At 37.3% G+C, this 17,453-nt stretch overlaps 1 protein-coding gene across 1 annotated transcript in view; it reads left to right on the top strand.

Moving 5' to 3' along the window:
• Nucleotides 1-17,453, top strand: part of PRELID2 (PRELI domain containing 2) — a 76,326-nt gene that overhangs the window by 32,701 nt on the left and 26,172 nt on the right. Inside the window, exons 2-4 of the mRNA XM_072400918.1 lie at nucleotides 2,613-2,670; nucleotides 5,223-5,296; nucleotides 14,225-14,385. Of these exons, the coding sequence (XP_072257019.1) occupies nucleotides 2,613-2,670; nucleotides 5,223-5,296; nucleotides 14,225-14,385 (293 nt within the window). The remainder of the gene's footprint in view (nucleotides 1-2,612; nucleotides 2,671-5,222; nucleotides 5,297-14,224; nucleotides 14,386-17,453) is intronic.

Below are 17,453 nucleotides of genomic sequence, written 5' to 3'. Positions count from 1 at the left end.
TGGTTATCAAAGAGTTTGGTCACAATACAGGGGCTACCACCCGCCTACAATTTCTTCCCACCCAGCTTAAAAAAATGTCTGGGTTGAGCACTGATATATATATAATTTTGGGTGGATGATCAGGTCTGCTGGCAAAAGCGAGGTCTTGACTGCCAGAGTACTCAGGAATTTATCACCAGATGGATCCTCAGGTCAGGCATCATAAGCGTTTAGGTATGCGCTTATGTAAACAGTTAACTCTTTGCGAACCTGAAAATATTAGGACATTTAAAAATATGCTTATTTCTAAGGTAATATAAATGTTTGAAAAATTTGAACACATCATACATTTTTATTTAGGGCTAACTGGCAGATGTGTGCCATTTGAAAGAATGATTTTTTAGGGAAAGATTGACTTTTAATGCAAGCTCACTAGTGTCAAGCTGCTGGAGAAGCGCACCTCGAAGTGCCCAATCATTTCAGTTGATAAGCGCTGGGAGAATACGCCAGCGTATTCTCGATGGCTGAAAATTCATTGATAAATAGGTTTGAGGGGTCCAATACTGGTGGAGTTGGTTGTGGTTTGTGTGCCCAGGCGCATTACATTTAGATGGTATATGGTACCAACCAGACTGAGACCTTTATCCCCGACAATATCAAAGTTGTGTTTCCGATGATGTCAAGAGAGCTGGGCACAGAACTCCATAATTGGTGGACCCTCCCTTCAGTCATAAGATTCTAGGGTAGGATATTTTGATTATTGAGTACTTTGTTTCTTAAGCCTTAATACAATTTAAACCTTAAATCTAACTAATGCTCAATTTCAGCTATGTGTTTTTATTCTTATGGTGGACAACAAACGATCTCAAAAAATTGCAAAACCCAAGCTCTGCCATTTTATTAAGTCTCAAAATGAGTAGATATCACATTTCTCAATGAAAGGCTTTCCAGTGCTCTGAATGACACCCAAGAAAAATTCTCTACTATATGGGAACCCTGGCGGGCATTCCAAATGTCTGCCTAATTTATATTTTGTGTGAATACTATCTAGGTCAGCGTTCATCATAATATTACAATAACGCAAGATTGTTCCGGGTAACCCCCCTTCCCCCCTTGCTTTTTGTTTTTTAGTATTAGTTTGTTGTTTTGTTGTTAGATTTAGTAAATAAAAATAAACAATGTTTAGTTGGGGTACAATGTTGTCTTTTATAATTTAGGCTCAGTCTACATGGACTGTTTCCCCAGCGTTTAATCTGAGGCTTTTAAAGCCCATGTTTGAAGTCCCCATGCATTCCAGTGGGGTAATCTACACCAGGACATTTCTTTCAGGTTTATGAGCTTTATCTTAAACATTGCTTGCAGCATTTAAATAATTAAAACGCAGGGTAAATGCGGGAAAACGCTTGCAAACGCTCCCAATTGAACTCAATGGCGGGTTTTACTAATGTTTTTAGGCTTTTTATGAAAGTTTCTATTCAAAACAATGGGGGCTTTTAAAAGCGTTTTTAACAGGACTTTGGAATCTGGAAGCCCCCTTTAATAAGGAGACTCCCAGATCTCCACCACCCCACCCTGGGGAATGAGTACAGGGGTACATAAAACCCCTGAATAACTAGAGGTAAATAGAAAGCCTTGTCCTCATTTTATCCCAATTCCCCTTCTGATCACTCTGTGCTTTTTTTCCACTGTACGGCAGTTAGGACAGGGAACAGCAGGTGGCGCTGTGCCGGCTTCTTTCGCTCTGCACTACAGACAGGAGAAGACACGCTGCCAGAGGGGAGAAGAGACACACGCTACATGCAGCCAGCGAGGAGAAGAGACACACGCAGGATCGGGTATCGGGTGAGTATATTATTTTAATTATTTTATAACACATTTGTCGTATAGGACGCACTAACTTTCCCCCCCAGTTTTGGGGAAGAAAAAATACGGTAATTGGAAAATAAATATTACAGCAAAGTAATATAAAGTATAAAGGAAAGCTACAACTACAGGACATAGATCAAAGTAGGGTATGTCTCTTGCTTTTACCAAAAAAAAACCTGCTGTTCTTCTCCTTTCTCTAAACTAATTTGAAATAAAACATTAGGATGGTTACAGTATATTACAGATGCCCATTGGTTGATGTTTCTTTTCAAATTATATTTTAATACCATGTTAAAACTAAACATCAGGCAGATAACAAAAAACCTGGGAAATTAAAAAAAAAACTTAATTTTAAAATTATGAAATGTATTCTTAATGCAACTAGTGTAAATATCTGAATTTGTCTTTGTATCAGCACTCTTGAGTTATGTCCTTGTGCAGTCTACTGCTGCTGCTTCATTGCCCAGTCTCAAACTGGGCCCAGGGTGGGGACCAGGCCTTAAAACGGCATACATGCAGTGGAGATGAGACAGATCACCAACTTGGCAGTTTTGTCTAACAGGCCTTTTTAATTCTCAGGACCAAAAATATTAACCATTTAACAGGTCAGTACAAAGCCTATATATGTGTATTCCAGCTTAAATAACATCCACTAACCAAAAAAATGCTGCTTTTAGAATTTATGTAGGTTTTAAACATCAGCACTGGTGATAAATTATCAGCCTATTCCTCCCTTGTATTTTATTATTTTCATTTTTTTTTTCTAGTATCCAACGCCTTTAGAGAAACATGTTACAGATGTGAAAACTGTGGAGGAACAATCTGGTAAGAAAGTCTCTAAATCATGTTTTGTTCAATGGATATAGGAAGAAAGTAAAGGTCCTCTTCAAAGAGCTTGCAACTTTCATATTTCAATTATATCTGGCTGTTAAGGGGAAAATCCTAAAAGTATATATTGCAATATATTTATTTTATTACATTTGTAATATACAATATTTAAAATAAAAGTAGGTAAAACCTGGGACAAAAATTAACACTAAATCCAATCATTTGTTTTTTTGTAAATTCAAAAAAAGAATATTTTATATAAATATATGCTTAAGTTTGTGGGCCTTGTGAAATTTTCTATGAAGTCCAAAAAGTAGATGAAGAAAACCTAGCAAAATAAGAGAAACAACATTTTTTATATTTGGTCATGTAGTAATGGAAAAAAAATACAATGTAGTAATAGGAAAAGTTTGTTTAATTTAAAAAAAACTTTGATCCTGATCACAAATACAACACATTTGTGGATGTGTATCATGGCTCGAACAGGAGGTGTCAAAGGAAAGCTTCAGAAAAAGAGTGGTTGATACCCATAAAACTGAGCCAAAATAGATTTTTTCACTTAAATGAGGAGCGATACATTTGAAGAAAAGCTTACCCCAGCAAGGGAACCTTACCCCATCCGTAAAACATGACGGTGGGAGTGTTGTGGTTTGGGACAGTATTGCTGCATCTGGGCCTGGCTAGCTTGCCATAATTGCCATCACATAATGATAAATTGTTAACTATACCAGTGTTTTCTAAAAGTAAATGTCAAGACAATTTGTCAATGAACCAAATCTCAAGAGACAGTGGGTCATGCAGCAAGACAACAATTCTAAAGACACAAGTTGCTCTACCAGAGTGGTTAAAATGGTTAAAGAAGAAGAATGAAGTGAATGTTCTGTAATGGCCAAGTCAGTCTTCCTCCTAATCCAACTGAAATGTTGTGCAAAGTCCTAAAATGAGCGGTTCATGTAAGGAAACAAAACTAACATCCAAAAAAAAACTTACCTAAACTCAGAATTTTCTCTTTACATGAAAGGGTAGACAACCCTTTTATGTAAGGTAAAAATTCTGTTGTTTAATTTTTTTTTTCAGTGCAACACCTTTTTTTTTTTTTTTTTTTTTTTTTTAAAAGGTGTAGCACCGCCTAGGTGATCGAAAATGAATGGGAGCACAAAGCTCTTGGTCCCTCCTTCTGCACATGCCCAAGTGCTGGCTCCGGGACGGATGGCGGGATGACGTGGGACCTGACGCTGGACACCACCGGAGGGATCAGACTGCGAGATTGAAGGTAAGTGTATTTTTTTTTTTTTGAAGTTTGGAGTTTAGTTCCTCTTTAAAGGTGTTCTGTATGGAGGAATAGCTGAAATTCCTCAAATGTGCAGGACCGATCAACAGTTAACACAAACATTTAATTGCAGTTATGACTGCACAAGAGGGGCACACTAATATTGAGAGCACGATTCACTTATTTTTGCCACACGCAGTTACGTTATTGGATCATTTTTTTCCAACAAATAATTACCAAATACAATAATTTTTTGTTCTCTTGTTTACCTATGTTTTCTCCATCTAGTTTTGGGAGTTAGGAAAAAAAAAAACATTTTAAAGGGTTCACAAACCACTTCATACAATATACATAAAAAAAATATGTGCGTGCAATTATCAAAATCTATCTAGTTGGCTTTGATTAGATTATTTCCAGCCTTATTTAGATATCATCATATCAGTAAATAAATAGTTTCTGCTATGTAATCATTATGAGCAGTTGTGCTTAAAGTTGTGTAAAATTTTGATTAGCAAGCCCAAATAATTTTTTTTTAAATTTTACAGCTCCTTAAAAAATGTGGCCTACTAAAGTACATTTTTGATTTTTTTCAAAGATCACGTGTCAAAAATATAATTAGGCATCCACGTTGTGGTCCCACAAATCTATGAATTTTTAATATGATCTATAATTGTATATATATTTTTAGTAGCTTGAGCACACTACTGAAATCTCATGAAATTGATCTATTTGTATATTTCTTATAATGTGAGAGTAGCACAACCAACAAATCCATCTCTTTTGTTTTTTTTGTACCCCATCTTTATGGCATAGCAGAAGCTATTAATATTTATTCTTTAATCCCCTATGGGTTTAAATTGGTGCAGAAGATAAATCTCTCAACAATCAATCATTTACTATATTTTGGGGTGTTTCCTTTTCAAGTATTCCCTGATAGCATTAATCTCCTAATATCACCCAACAATCTCCTAGACTTTGTACAATAGCACAAAAGAGTAAAAAAAAATGTAACAGACATGTTAATGTAGAACAGCTGCAGTTATATTTCAATTATGTTTTACTGTAATAAAGCCTTCTCTTAGAGATACTTTATTCTTTAGGTATTTTCTTTATCTTTTGTTACAATGGTATTCAGTGCAAAAAAACAAACAAAAAAAAACATATCAGCTGTTATAGCACTGTAACTGGAAATGCGATGCTTTAGACAAAAGTAGTGCAATCTCCTGCTGTCTTTTTTTTATTTTTTTTATTTTTATTCTTTCATCCTTCCAATGAGCAGACTCGGCAACAGGCATTGTGTACAGGCGGAGGATTGCAACATGCAATAACGTCATTCCATCCTTTTTAAGAAAGGTAAGCTTTATTTCTGGTTCAGGACAATACTTCATTCAGCTGTTACACCATTCTTCACAGTATATAAATATTATTTATTGCGCTTAAAAGACTTTTAGCCACTGTTACTGGCTTGCTTCTTTTTTTTTTTTTTTTTTTTGATTTTTTAATGTTCGATACCCATTAGGTCTTGTATTCTTTGGTTTTTATTAGTCAGTTCAAGAAAGATGACCATTATGTTTGATTCTGAAAAAGGGCTTTAAAGCTGAACCTAAGAATTAAGGCTACCCTACCATAATATCTCTCTATCCCGATAAACAATAAAAACTACATAAACTTTAAAATATTTATTCTGCTGTATCGGAAATATTTGTATTTGTTTGAAGTGTTGTCATAAGTGGCAGCTGAGATTTTTAGTGTGTCAGGAAGGTGCAGTCTATCAGAAGGTTTCTTCCTATCCTGATCTGCTTTTCTTCAGTCCCTGTTCCTATTACTTTATGGCCCAGTCTCCAGCGTGAACTCTCTATGTTTGAGCTCATTTTCCTCTTAAGGAGCAGTTAAGCCAGTTGTTTTTCTTCATAGGCAAAAGTAGCCATTAAATACCCATTAAATAATGGCAAAAGTAGCCATTATATAGATGCGCTAAAGCATTTGTCCTGTGTATTTCAATTACATTTTCTGCCCCTATTATCCATGATTAAGGACTTTAAAGTGGTTTGTGAATACACATGTAGTTAAAATTAATATGGATCCAAGATCCTGTGTCTTTTGCAGACGTACCTAGTACAGATTCCTTGTTTGTACTTGTAGTACTTGTAGAAAAATGTAGTGTCACCCTTAAGGCCATAAACAGTGGATCAAGGTTGAGCAGTCTTTCAGTGAGTTTTCTCTCTACTTGTTGCCATGGCTGAAATACCCAATTCCTTCTAAAAAACTGTCTCATCCTACAATTGTGTATCTACCTCAATATAGTCTTCTGCCAGAGCCTGTGCTACCCAAAGCTTTGTAGAGCCCAACATTTTCTACCCTCTGATCCAGAAGAAGATCCAGAAGCCTCCCTCTCCCAGCTTTAGTTTTCTAAGCTTAAGAGTACAGGGTCTGAATCGCAGATATATTTTTCTAACCTTAAGAACAAAGTGGAGCTAGACACATGAACCCCCTTCTTCCTACTATTACACCCTGTACAATTCTCCCACCGTTCTTTTTTTTTTTTTTTTTTTTTTTTTTTTTTTTCTCTCTCTCTCCCTCTAACTTCCTCCTCCTCACCTTTTTCTATATGCTTCTTTTTTTACTACCTTTTTTTTTTCTTTAAAAAAAAATGTTTAAATTGAAGGCACGGGATGGCATGTGGCTGGCTCAGTTAAGGACTTATTGTCAGGAGCATTAGCAGTAGACACAAGTGTGGTTATTCCACATGTGAGGTTAAACATCATTGTATTATACTGTAGGTTTCCTATTGATATCTAAAGTCAATACATTAGACATAGATTTTCAGAACAAACCTAGAACAAATCTAGTTTGCTTTTTTGCCAGAAGAAGTTTGTACTTTCATTCATTTATTTTCTGCACAGTTTATACCACTCTCCACACCTGTCGGTCGCTGGGCTCACATCCTGCTATTTCAGTATGTGATGATGTACAAAGTAACAGATTTACAGGAAGGCTAGATGAAGACCTTGTATTCTACAAGGAGAAGTGAAAAAAACAGATGATCTCATTATAGAAAGCCTGTGTTAGGACTCCCAACGCTTCTTGTTTTTCCTTAAGCACTCCTGTTCTGACACTGGCACCTACTTGGAGATTAAAATTGTTTTTATACCCTGTAACCATCTCTGTAGAGTTAGTTCTCTTAAGCACCTACAACTATAATTTAAGGGAAACCTTTATTGTGGAGAATATGCAGGATTTGGACAGCACGGTAGCTCAGTGGTTAGCACTCTGGCCTTTGCTCCGGTTTCCTTCCACATTCCAAAAATATGCAGTTAGGTTTATTGGCTTCCCCCAAATTTGACCATCTATGTATTAGATATATGGCTATGGCTTGACAGACTTGAAAGTGGACAGCTACAGAGTTTGATGGACTCATTTTACATTTTAAGCATATCTAGCCCCCAGTGAGCTGAGTAGACCATTATTGAAGATTCCTCTACTCTCTACTGTATCATATTGTAGTCAAGCTCTTTTTAATAATATTATTTATTTAGTATTTTTCGATTGGCTGCAATGTGTGAAATCCAGTAGATTTTCAGAGGTTTACCAAGCTGAATTATAGTATGTTCATATAAGGACATAATTCAGGTACTTATACTAACTGTATTTTTAGGATAACTGTAAGAACATTTGCTGGACTGAATAGCTGTGTTTATACATTTCTTGGAATTCTCGAGTGTATAAATGTCTGGACAGTTGGCATCCAGGCTGATTTATCTATGGTCTTAACATATTTCTTCATAACCCCAAATTTTTATCTGGACTTTTCTTCTTTTGTTTTTTTACTTTAAAATATATTATGCCCAGTGGAAAGTTGACAAACTATAAGCAGTGACTTTGCATCCATGGCACCCACAACATGTGACAAACAAGTCAACAAAATGTGGATTAACCCCTTGAGTTGAGTTTTTTTTAATTCTGCACTCAAATGTCAAGTTTAGAGTGGGTATACAACTTGTGTCTGAATTCTTTTCATGCTTCATTGGACCAGATAGATTTTCAAGGTATGGAATGTGTGTGTGTATATATTAATTGGTACAATTCTTGTCTGTGAATGCTTTTTGCATGCAACATTTTGCAAGTAGGATTTTTTTTAAAACCCTAAGTATATATTGACTGTAACCTATCTGTAAAAGCCGTTTCATATGAATCATGGAGTGGGCAGATTATTTACGTGGCTTCTAAAAAAGAATGAGACTGGGGAGCAAGCAGTTTGCATTAATCTGTAAACATTTGCATGACCTCGCCATCATTTGTTAAGGTCATTAAGTTCACATCAATACCAAGCGCTAACAGCAGTCGGTCAGCTTTCATCATTACTTAACTATTAATCCTCGAGTCTAATTACGAAGATGAATACAGATTCTTTTTTTTCCACTTCTCACATTTCCCCAGGTCACATGTAGAAATCATTTACATTTGGAAAGTGCTTTTCATCCAGAGCCTATTACAAAGTGTTTGATTATGGTATCCCAGGGATAAAAAATATGTTGAATTATGGACTGGAGTGTCGCTAGTTGGTCTAGGTATATTTATGTACAGGTATTTAAAATGTTCAGAAATGTCAGTGGTGGTTGGTATGTGGTAAAAATAATCATAGAGTTAAGTGCCAACCCTTATCTAATGAGTAAGGAATAGGAATAAAAGCATGGTCTTTCTAGGCACAAATTAGTATATTATATTGGTGAGTACAATAAACAATACCTAATATATAAACAAAAAAAATAACAGTTTCAAGAAAATCGATCACAATCCTTTCTTCTGATCCATATAATATTGTAGTAGCCCCAAAGGGGAGTTTTGTACATACTGGAAAAACTGAACTCACAACCGAAAAGAGGTTTGTTGGTGTCAGTGTTTTTCAATTTGACCCAAAGGGGCTCTAGAGTGAAGAAAGTGTACAAGAACCTGGGAAGGAATATACTATATATCACTGCATAATATAAAAATTCTTTTACCCCAATGAAACAACATATTTGTCACAACATATATATGAAAAATATAGAGGATCGATCATGGTTGTTAAAAGTTGTAGCTATAACAGCAAACATAATACAATATACATACAGAAAACAGAACATAATGCTAAAATAATGCTTCTGTACATGACCCCTCTTTCGATTTTGAGGCGGGGTCTATCTCTTTCTGCACATCTCGTCTCTTTAGACAGGGATGCTTTGCTGCACAGGACCAACCACAGCACTGAGCACGGGCGTCGGGTGATTAGCCCTAGCCGCTGCTCTCTGCCTTATGCCTGCCTGGATCTCCCTGGGCGCTTCTGTATATGACCTCTCCTTCAATTTGGAGGCGGGGTCTATCTCTCCCCATACATCCTCGTCTTTTTAGAGGTCTCAGGAACGGCCTCAGCACTGAGCACAGGCGTCGGGTGATTAGCCCTCCGCCTTTGCTCTAAGATGACCTGGGCTGGATGGGCGGTGCCGATGACGCTGCTCTATGTCATCAAACCGGCCTCTGGGCAATCTCCAGACGCCGGCTGTGTGCACGTGAAGCGGGGGGAGGTCCCAGGGACGCCGTCCTATAAATGGGACGGCTTCTCTGGGATCCCCCTGATCCTCTTCACACATCCACAGGAGATGGATCCACCAGGAGACACCACATTGTTCATTTCAAGCTCCCTCATACAGGTTGGTCTTAAACATACTCTCTGGTGGCTATACCAAATATACATTATTTTTTTTTTTTTTTGAATCTCGCTAATCGTGATTCTCGTAACAAAAACCCTGGTGCTCAGTAAAAAAGAGAGTGTGCAAAAACACACTACAAAAACCGTGCACTGGAGTGCTATTGTGATCCCTCCTCTAAAGAAGAAGAGCTGCCCAGATTGCCCAGACCCACCGGGATGTAATGCTCATCACAGGGGCTGGCTACTAAGACCACCCAGCCGAAGCCAAGTGGGCCAACTCCTGATTGTCATGTTAAAACACACTACCTGTACTGGGCTATTACTCTAGGACAAAACACATTATCCTCTCTTCCTCTTCAATATATAGGTGGGAGATGTTCTGGAAACTATGCTGTTAACTTATTTGCACTCTCTTCTTTTACTGACTTATCAGCTTACATGTTTTATGACCAGATCAAAGATATTTTTTTGCACTTTACATACAAATAAACATAACAAAACTCTTTCAATATTATTTTAACTGTAGTTTTCATATCTTGGGTGCCATGCAAACAGTGTAAAGTAGCAACCAGTTAGAGCAAAATCTTATTTTATTTGCTTACACACTGTAGTAGTTTTATTTTTTTTCATCTTTCAATTCAGCTAGTGGGTAGGTCAGTCAGAAGGGACCATGTGACACCCAAAACAGAAAAAATGGTAGATGCTAGACTATTTTTTCAAGCATCCATTTATCCAATTAAGTCTACATAAAAACATGGATTTGTGTTTAGCATATATTGCAATACATGTTTAAGATTGCCTACTGCATTAAAGTGATCTCTTGCCAGTCCTTACTTCACTGCAGAATGCCAAATGCATGCTTAAGGCCTTCTGTATTGGACAAATAGTAAAAGGTATTGCACATGTGGTGCACTGCCTTTCCTAAAATGGTTTTCTTTCTTTTTTCATTCTGGTATGTTGGCAGCCTATTCAACTGAATAGCCTGTCTAACCATAACGCCCTTTAAGCAATATCGCTTTTGTGGACCATCCCTTTAACGCTTCCTACTTGTTTGCAGTGGGTAATGTTAAACTATTCTAAAGAAAATGCTGGCTTGAGGATCAGAACTGATGATTTTTTAAGAGTAAAAGCTGTGGCCATTTCAATAATGTTTTCAGCACAGTTCTTTGTAATATAAGACCTTGGAAATCAATAGTATCTAAAAAAATAAATGACTTTGGTTTATCACTATTTTCTTGCTTTTTGTATTTGTGATTTGTCAACTTTTTTGTTGAAGCATGTTTTTCTATCTTCCTTTGTATGATGTACAGTACATCATCATTCTTCAGCCATTGTTAAATTTCTCACATGTATAGTTCTCAAAGCTTCAGATGCAAACAGTATTTCTTCTTGAATTGTGCACATTATAAAACAGACTGACAGGCAAAAAGACTTCTGTGTATATCAGAAGACACTAATCGACCACTAAAATGCAACACAAAATTGTGTTAGTATTTTAAATGTTTACTGAATTGTGCTTGGGTGCAAAGCTTTCATTTCCTGCACATACAGTACATGGAGAAAGCTACCTAGTTTTAACAAACATGGATGATTTGATTGGAGTATCCAAAAAGCTTTTAGTTACCTTTATGTATTTCAATTTGTTTTAGTGATGTGATTGGTTTAATGCAATGCTCCAACCAGTGTTTGTCTGCATTTTTAACATGAGGGAAACCTTGAAATAATGTTCAGGTCTTCAGGAAACCCCTGCTATATTTACATCTCACGATATATTATTGTGGTGATCAGTGGGGCAAAATGTCTCCTACATTGCTGGTATCTGTTAAACTGACCTGAAAGGCACAAACTATTCATTGCTCAAGGAAACCCTTTATTGGATAGTATAGCAAGTATTGCAAGGAGCTTATGTTATGATGATTACATTGTTGTTTAGGACAAATGTGGAAATTGATGTGCTTTTACTTTTTGCACATCGTTCAAGATATGGCAGTCTGAGTGCTATCATGAACAGTAACGTCTCAATTTCTCTGTTTTCGCTATACAAGCGTGTGTGTGTGTATGTATGTTTGTGTATCAAATATATATTGCACATTCACCAGCCACTTTCTGTTGGACTGCTTATTAAAGCACTTATCTAACCAGGCAATTGCATGGCAGTTGTAATATGTTTTAGGCATGTAGGTGAAGTTCAAACCAAGCCAAAGTACATGGAAGAGAGGCAATTTAAATGGTTTTAAATGTGGCATGGTTGTTGGTGCCAGATGGGATGGTCTAAGTGTTTCAGAAATGGCTGATCTGCTTAGATTTTTACACACAACTTTATGGTTTAAAGAAAAAAGAGAAAGAAAAATTAACCAGTGAGCAGCAATTATCTGGGTAAAAATGCCCTGGTAATGCTGGAAGATAGAGGAGATTGGTTAGACTGGTTTCAGCTGATAGAAATGCAACAGTAACTCAAATAGGCAGCACGGTGGCTCAGGGGTTAGTGCTCCAGCCTTTGCAGCGCTAGATCCTGGGTTCGAATCCCACCCAGGACACTATCTGCATGGAGTTTGCAGGTTCTCCCCGTGTCTGCGTGGGTTTCCTCCGGGTACTCCGGTTTCCTCCCACATCCCAAAAACATGCAGTTAAGTTAATTGGCTTCCCCCTAAAAATTGCCCTTAGACTACATTAACCACATATGACTATAGTAGGGACATTAGATTGTGAGCTCCTTTGAGGGACAGTTAGTGACACGACTATGAACTTTGTACAGCGCTGCGTAATATGATGGCGCTATATAAATACTGTATAATAATAAAATAACCACTCGGTATAACCAACGTATGCAGAAAAGCAACTCTGAATGCACAATACGTCAAACACCTAAAGTATATGACCACAATGGGTGCAACTCCTGTCAGCTAAAAACAGCCATCAGAGGCTAAAGTTCACACTGGCTTACTAAAATTGGACAAGAGAAAATTGGACTTTTCTTGGACATGACAATGAGTTCACTGTACTCAAATAGCTTCCACATCTCGATCCAACAGACCATATTCAGGATTTGGTGGAATGGGAACTTTGCATCATGGATGTACAGCCCAGAAATCTGCAGTTACTTCATAATACTATCATGTCCGTATTCCTGAGGAATATTTCCAGGACTTTGTTGAATCTGTTCCACAAGGAATTACTTCTGATGTAAAAAGGGAGTCCAGCCTTGTACTAACAAGGTGTACCTAAAAAAAAAAAAAAAAATTTGATTTGTATATGAAAGTTGTAATGCTTGCCCTCTTCAATATACTCTTCATTCGCAATTAAGCACTAGTGCAGTGTGGTTTTACACTGGTTGTAGGTGTGGAGCAGATCCGTTTTTGTCAGCTGTTTCAAGATATCTGATGTTTCTTCACTGCATCCATTGACTGAAAGCGTGTTCCTTTTAAGCACCAGTTTCAATTTTGGAAAAAGTCAAAAGTCAAAAGGTACCATATACAGTGAATATGGGGGATGTTCCAGCATAGTAATGTGTTTGTCAGTCAAAAACTGTTTCATAGAAAGTACTGTATGAGAAGAAGCATTGTCCTCATGAAGACTGAAACCATTTGCCCACATTTCTGGGCATCTTTTCCTGACTGTTTTTCTCGGCTTTGTCAAAACTTCATAAAATGTTGGTTCGCTGTTGTGCCTTCTGTAACACATTCTACCAAAATTAAGCTCTTCATGTAAAAAAAAACATGATGAGCATGGCTTTGGATTTGGACTTTGAAGCACTTTTTTGATTCTTGGTGATGGGGTTTTTTCCAGGATCATACTGAAACAAAATGTTTTAGGTGAGAGCACATGGGACGAGTTTTAATTATTTCCTAATGCTTTATCAAAAACAAGAATAATTTTTGAATTGACATACACAGTAATATCTTTCAGTGGATATCCTAACCTAGGTGTGATGTGATCTTGAATATGTGATGAAATTTTTGCTTCTTTTCTAAACAAATAATTAAAATGGTATAAAAAGTACAAGTGACTCAAAGAATCCACCCATGTTACTGCATCTCAGTTAAATAGGATCCCCTCTGTATTTTGCAAACACCATGAGCTAATATGTTTACATTAGCTTTTATGAAGCTTGCTTGCACTTTTTTTCTGGTTTAAAAAACAATTTTTCAATCTGTCATTATGAGACAAACATAAGCAGTAAAAAACTAAACTCATAACCTTTCCACCAAACTCGGTGGCAAAATGAAAACTGATTTGGAAGGGGGTAAGAGTTGGATTTCATGATCCATAAATTCATGATTGATGGATTTAATTTGCGTGTTTTGCTTTTCTTCTGACCTAGCTTTTTGGATGGTTAATGCATGCAATTAAGGGATAATGTTGCACTATTGTCTCTTACACTATCAACAAAGCTTATTCACTATTAGGAAAATGTGTACATCACACAAGCATTCATTAGTCATATTTTATTAATTTGCTTGCCATGGGTTACCACTGCCATTATGTTTAAACCTTTAGAAATTTATTGTGTATTTATTGAAAATTAGGTAAGTCAGAACTGACATCACCCAGTTTAAATGACTTGTTACTGATGTGCATTTTTATGTTCTACACAGTTCAGTATCTTGAATGTGCCAAATGTGTACTTGGAAGAGGAGTCCTGGCTAGATATGAAAACAAGAGTGATGACTCTGAAGAGCCGCTGCTTAACATGGGCCCAGTATGCATCTTTGAATGAGGAGTCTGTGTACAGAGAATGCAAAGACAATCCCAACTGGTAGGAGACCTTTCATAATAACTCTTCAAACATGTCTAATGATCTGAATAAAGGTTCCCATATTAAGTGTTACTGTATATTTAGAATTAGGACATTTAGGAAACTGTGTAACTGGGTAGAAAAAGACTCTCATCTCATTGAGCATGAAAAGTGGTAAATTTCCACAATCAAGAACCGAACACCTGTGTAAAAAAAAAAAAAAAAAAAAAAAACCTGGAGAGATATTTTAAATGTTTTCCACGCCATTTTATTTATTTATTTATTCATAATTATAGTAGTGCCAACATGATCTATGCAAAAAGTATGGTCAAAAGTGGACCCCATGAATGCCTTGTAACTAAAAAAAAAAATATCTGACATGGTTACAAAGCTGAGGGCAGGTGCTCTGGACTGAAAATACCAAGTAACACAAGGCAGTATGCTGAGCCTAGAAAGTGACAGAAGTGCAGGTGGTGAAGCATGATAGAAGATTCCTTGGCATTGTTATGAGAAATCGTGTATATGAAAGTGGGACTGGATCCCCAATAATATTATCTGTGTATAAAGGGTAATTGTTAGGTACTAGTTGTCCTTAATAAAACTAATATTAGCTGCAATGTCAATAAAACTAATGTTAGCTGCAATGTCTGTGGCAGTAAAATTACATTGAGTTGGATTGATCTCTTCTGTGATCATTTAGCTTGGATCCTCCACTTTCTTTTGTCTTTCCCATTAAATATTTGAACATAGAATTCTGACTTTTACAGAGTCTGACAGAATATATAAAAAATAAGTGTAGTGCACTTAGAGATCTTTCTATCACAAGGTGTGGAGGTGAGAGGAACACCTGAATGAAAATAGAGGGATGAAGACAAGGAACTAGGCCTCAAAGGCTAGGGAGAGGGAAACGGTCACCACCTACGAAAAACCTAAACCTAGCCCTGACTCCTGTCAGTATGAATAGACCCTGAAGGTGGGAATACTCATACACCGGAACCTAGGCCCTAGTTGCCCTGAATTGCCCTAAGAGTAGTGGCAGGGTTTGAGACTATTGGTTCCTTCCCAGATGAACGAACCAGCGTCTCCTTGAGGCCCAGTAACCATGAGCCCAAGAGAACAACAAAAAACCAAAAGCAGTACAACTTATCTTCAATAGAAAATAGATTAGCAAGAACTCAGGAGAGGACTACACACCAGCTCTTCCAAATCCAAGCTGAGAGTATAAACCGCATAGCATAAAGTGTGATGCCAGACTAAATAGAGGAGCAGTAATGACCACCAGCTGCAGCTGAGACAAGGGGTGTGGTCATTACCAACAACAACACTGAAACAAGTGAAAACAAAGAGACTGTCAGATAACCTCACGTGTAGCCAATCTCTCAGATGTTCTAACCTTAGTCACAGGAGGGACCGTGACACTATCTGTCCCCGTTTAAACTACATATTTGATGAGGAAAGCAGCAGAAATGTCACAACAAGGAACAAGAAATCCTTCTACAGAGTACCTGCTACAGTGTGTGTGTGTGTGTGTGTGTGTGTGTGTGTGTGTGTGTGTGTGTATGTATATTAAAAAGGGGGTGTGGCAAAACATGGCAAATTTAGTGCTCCCAGTTGTTTATGCCATGGGTAATCAGTAACGTCTTTTTGTTTCAGTGTTTTACCTTCTCCCAATGATATGTTCCAAAGTTGTAATGCCTGCCCCCTTAGTATATCCAATTTTTCTTTTCTATGTATTTTGCCACAACTGTTCTATGCCGTGTACGTGTATTGTGACCCAACTTACTAGTGTTCTTAGTTTTAAGAGTGTATTCCTTTGTAGTAGTGTAATAGTATAATGAATGTGGTGTAACAAGTTAGGCTTCGTTCATATTAGCAGCAAAAAACATTTACCCCTTCTGAGGGACTTCTGGCAACTGCTAGGCACCTAGGATTGGTAACAGGCGGTAAGTGCTGGGCTTTTTCAGAGCTAGAAGTTTTTTAAGCAGCAGTGGTTCCTGGCATGAGGAATGGACAAATGTACCCTTACTGCCGGTGTGAATTCAGCCTAACTTCAGATGTGCTCCTGTGTCTATATTTAGTTAAAGTGAACTTTTGTGAAAACATTTTTTTTTTTTCACTTGATTCTTTTACAAAATTAGCCCAGCAGGCCCACGCTGGCTCAGCTTCCACCTTTTCTCTGGTGCTCACTTGTACGTCCAGTGCTTCCTTGCACTGCACATGCATGCGATTGAACACTTTTTTTTTACATTATAAGAAAGCCACTAAAGATGGTTGCACACAAGGAGCAATGCAGAGCCTCTTGGGATATGTGACACAAATATCCCAGGAGGCTGCGGATTTCCCCTTTGGTCTTTACTGAAATGGAAGTAAAGACTGAAGGGGAGAGATTCTCTCCAAAAAAGTGTAAAAACAAAAAAAAAAAAAATTTCACATTTTTTCATTATATAAGAGAAAGTCACTCTTTATTATAATATTAAAATGCGATGCTTTAAAAGCATTATGCATGTGATATCAGATATGGATAAGACAGCCAATGATCCCCTCTCATCACTGTCCATACTCTATATAAAAACACGGTCTGTGACGTTTATCCACAGTGTGTAATGATGTCATCTGCAGCGGAGTGTGATAGCTGTGTGAGTGTAAAAGCTGCATGTCATATTCTGCAGCCTAACAACTCGCTGTGTTCAAACCTTCAGATCTCCTAAACTGTTGGTTGTATTGACTTGAAATTTTTAAGGTACACATGGAGGCATAGGAAACTGAAACTGCAGGTGCAAGTGGGGGACACTTGTGGCTAAACCTTTTTTAAAATGTAATTGCTATGGCATAATGAGAACATAAATCTCTACCTAGCAAAATGTGCTGCCTGCTCTGTTCCACATATCTGTCTGCAACTCCACCTCAAACCCCAATTTCTCCAGAATTAAGAGGTGCAGGGAAAAAAAAATATAGATTGAAGTGGGAGACACCTGTGTCTATCCCCTATTCATCACCGTGGCATCATTACAACATTAAAAAAAAAAACTCCATCAAAATGCACTTCCTTGTTACACATGACTGTAACCGTCCAGTACCTCAACCTCAAT

Source organism: Pyxicephalus adspersus, chromosome 2 (assembly GCF_032062135.1).
Source record: "Pyxicephalus adspersus chromosome 2, UCB_Pads_2.0, whole genome shotgun sequence".
Lineage (NCBI taxonomy): Eukaryota > Metazoa > Chordata > Amphibia > Anura > Pyxicephalidae > Pyxicephalus > Pyxicephalus adspersus.
This window is presented reverse-complemented; position numbering and strand designations above follow the sequence as displayed.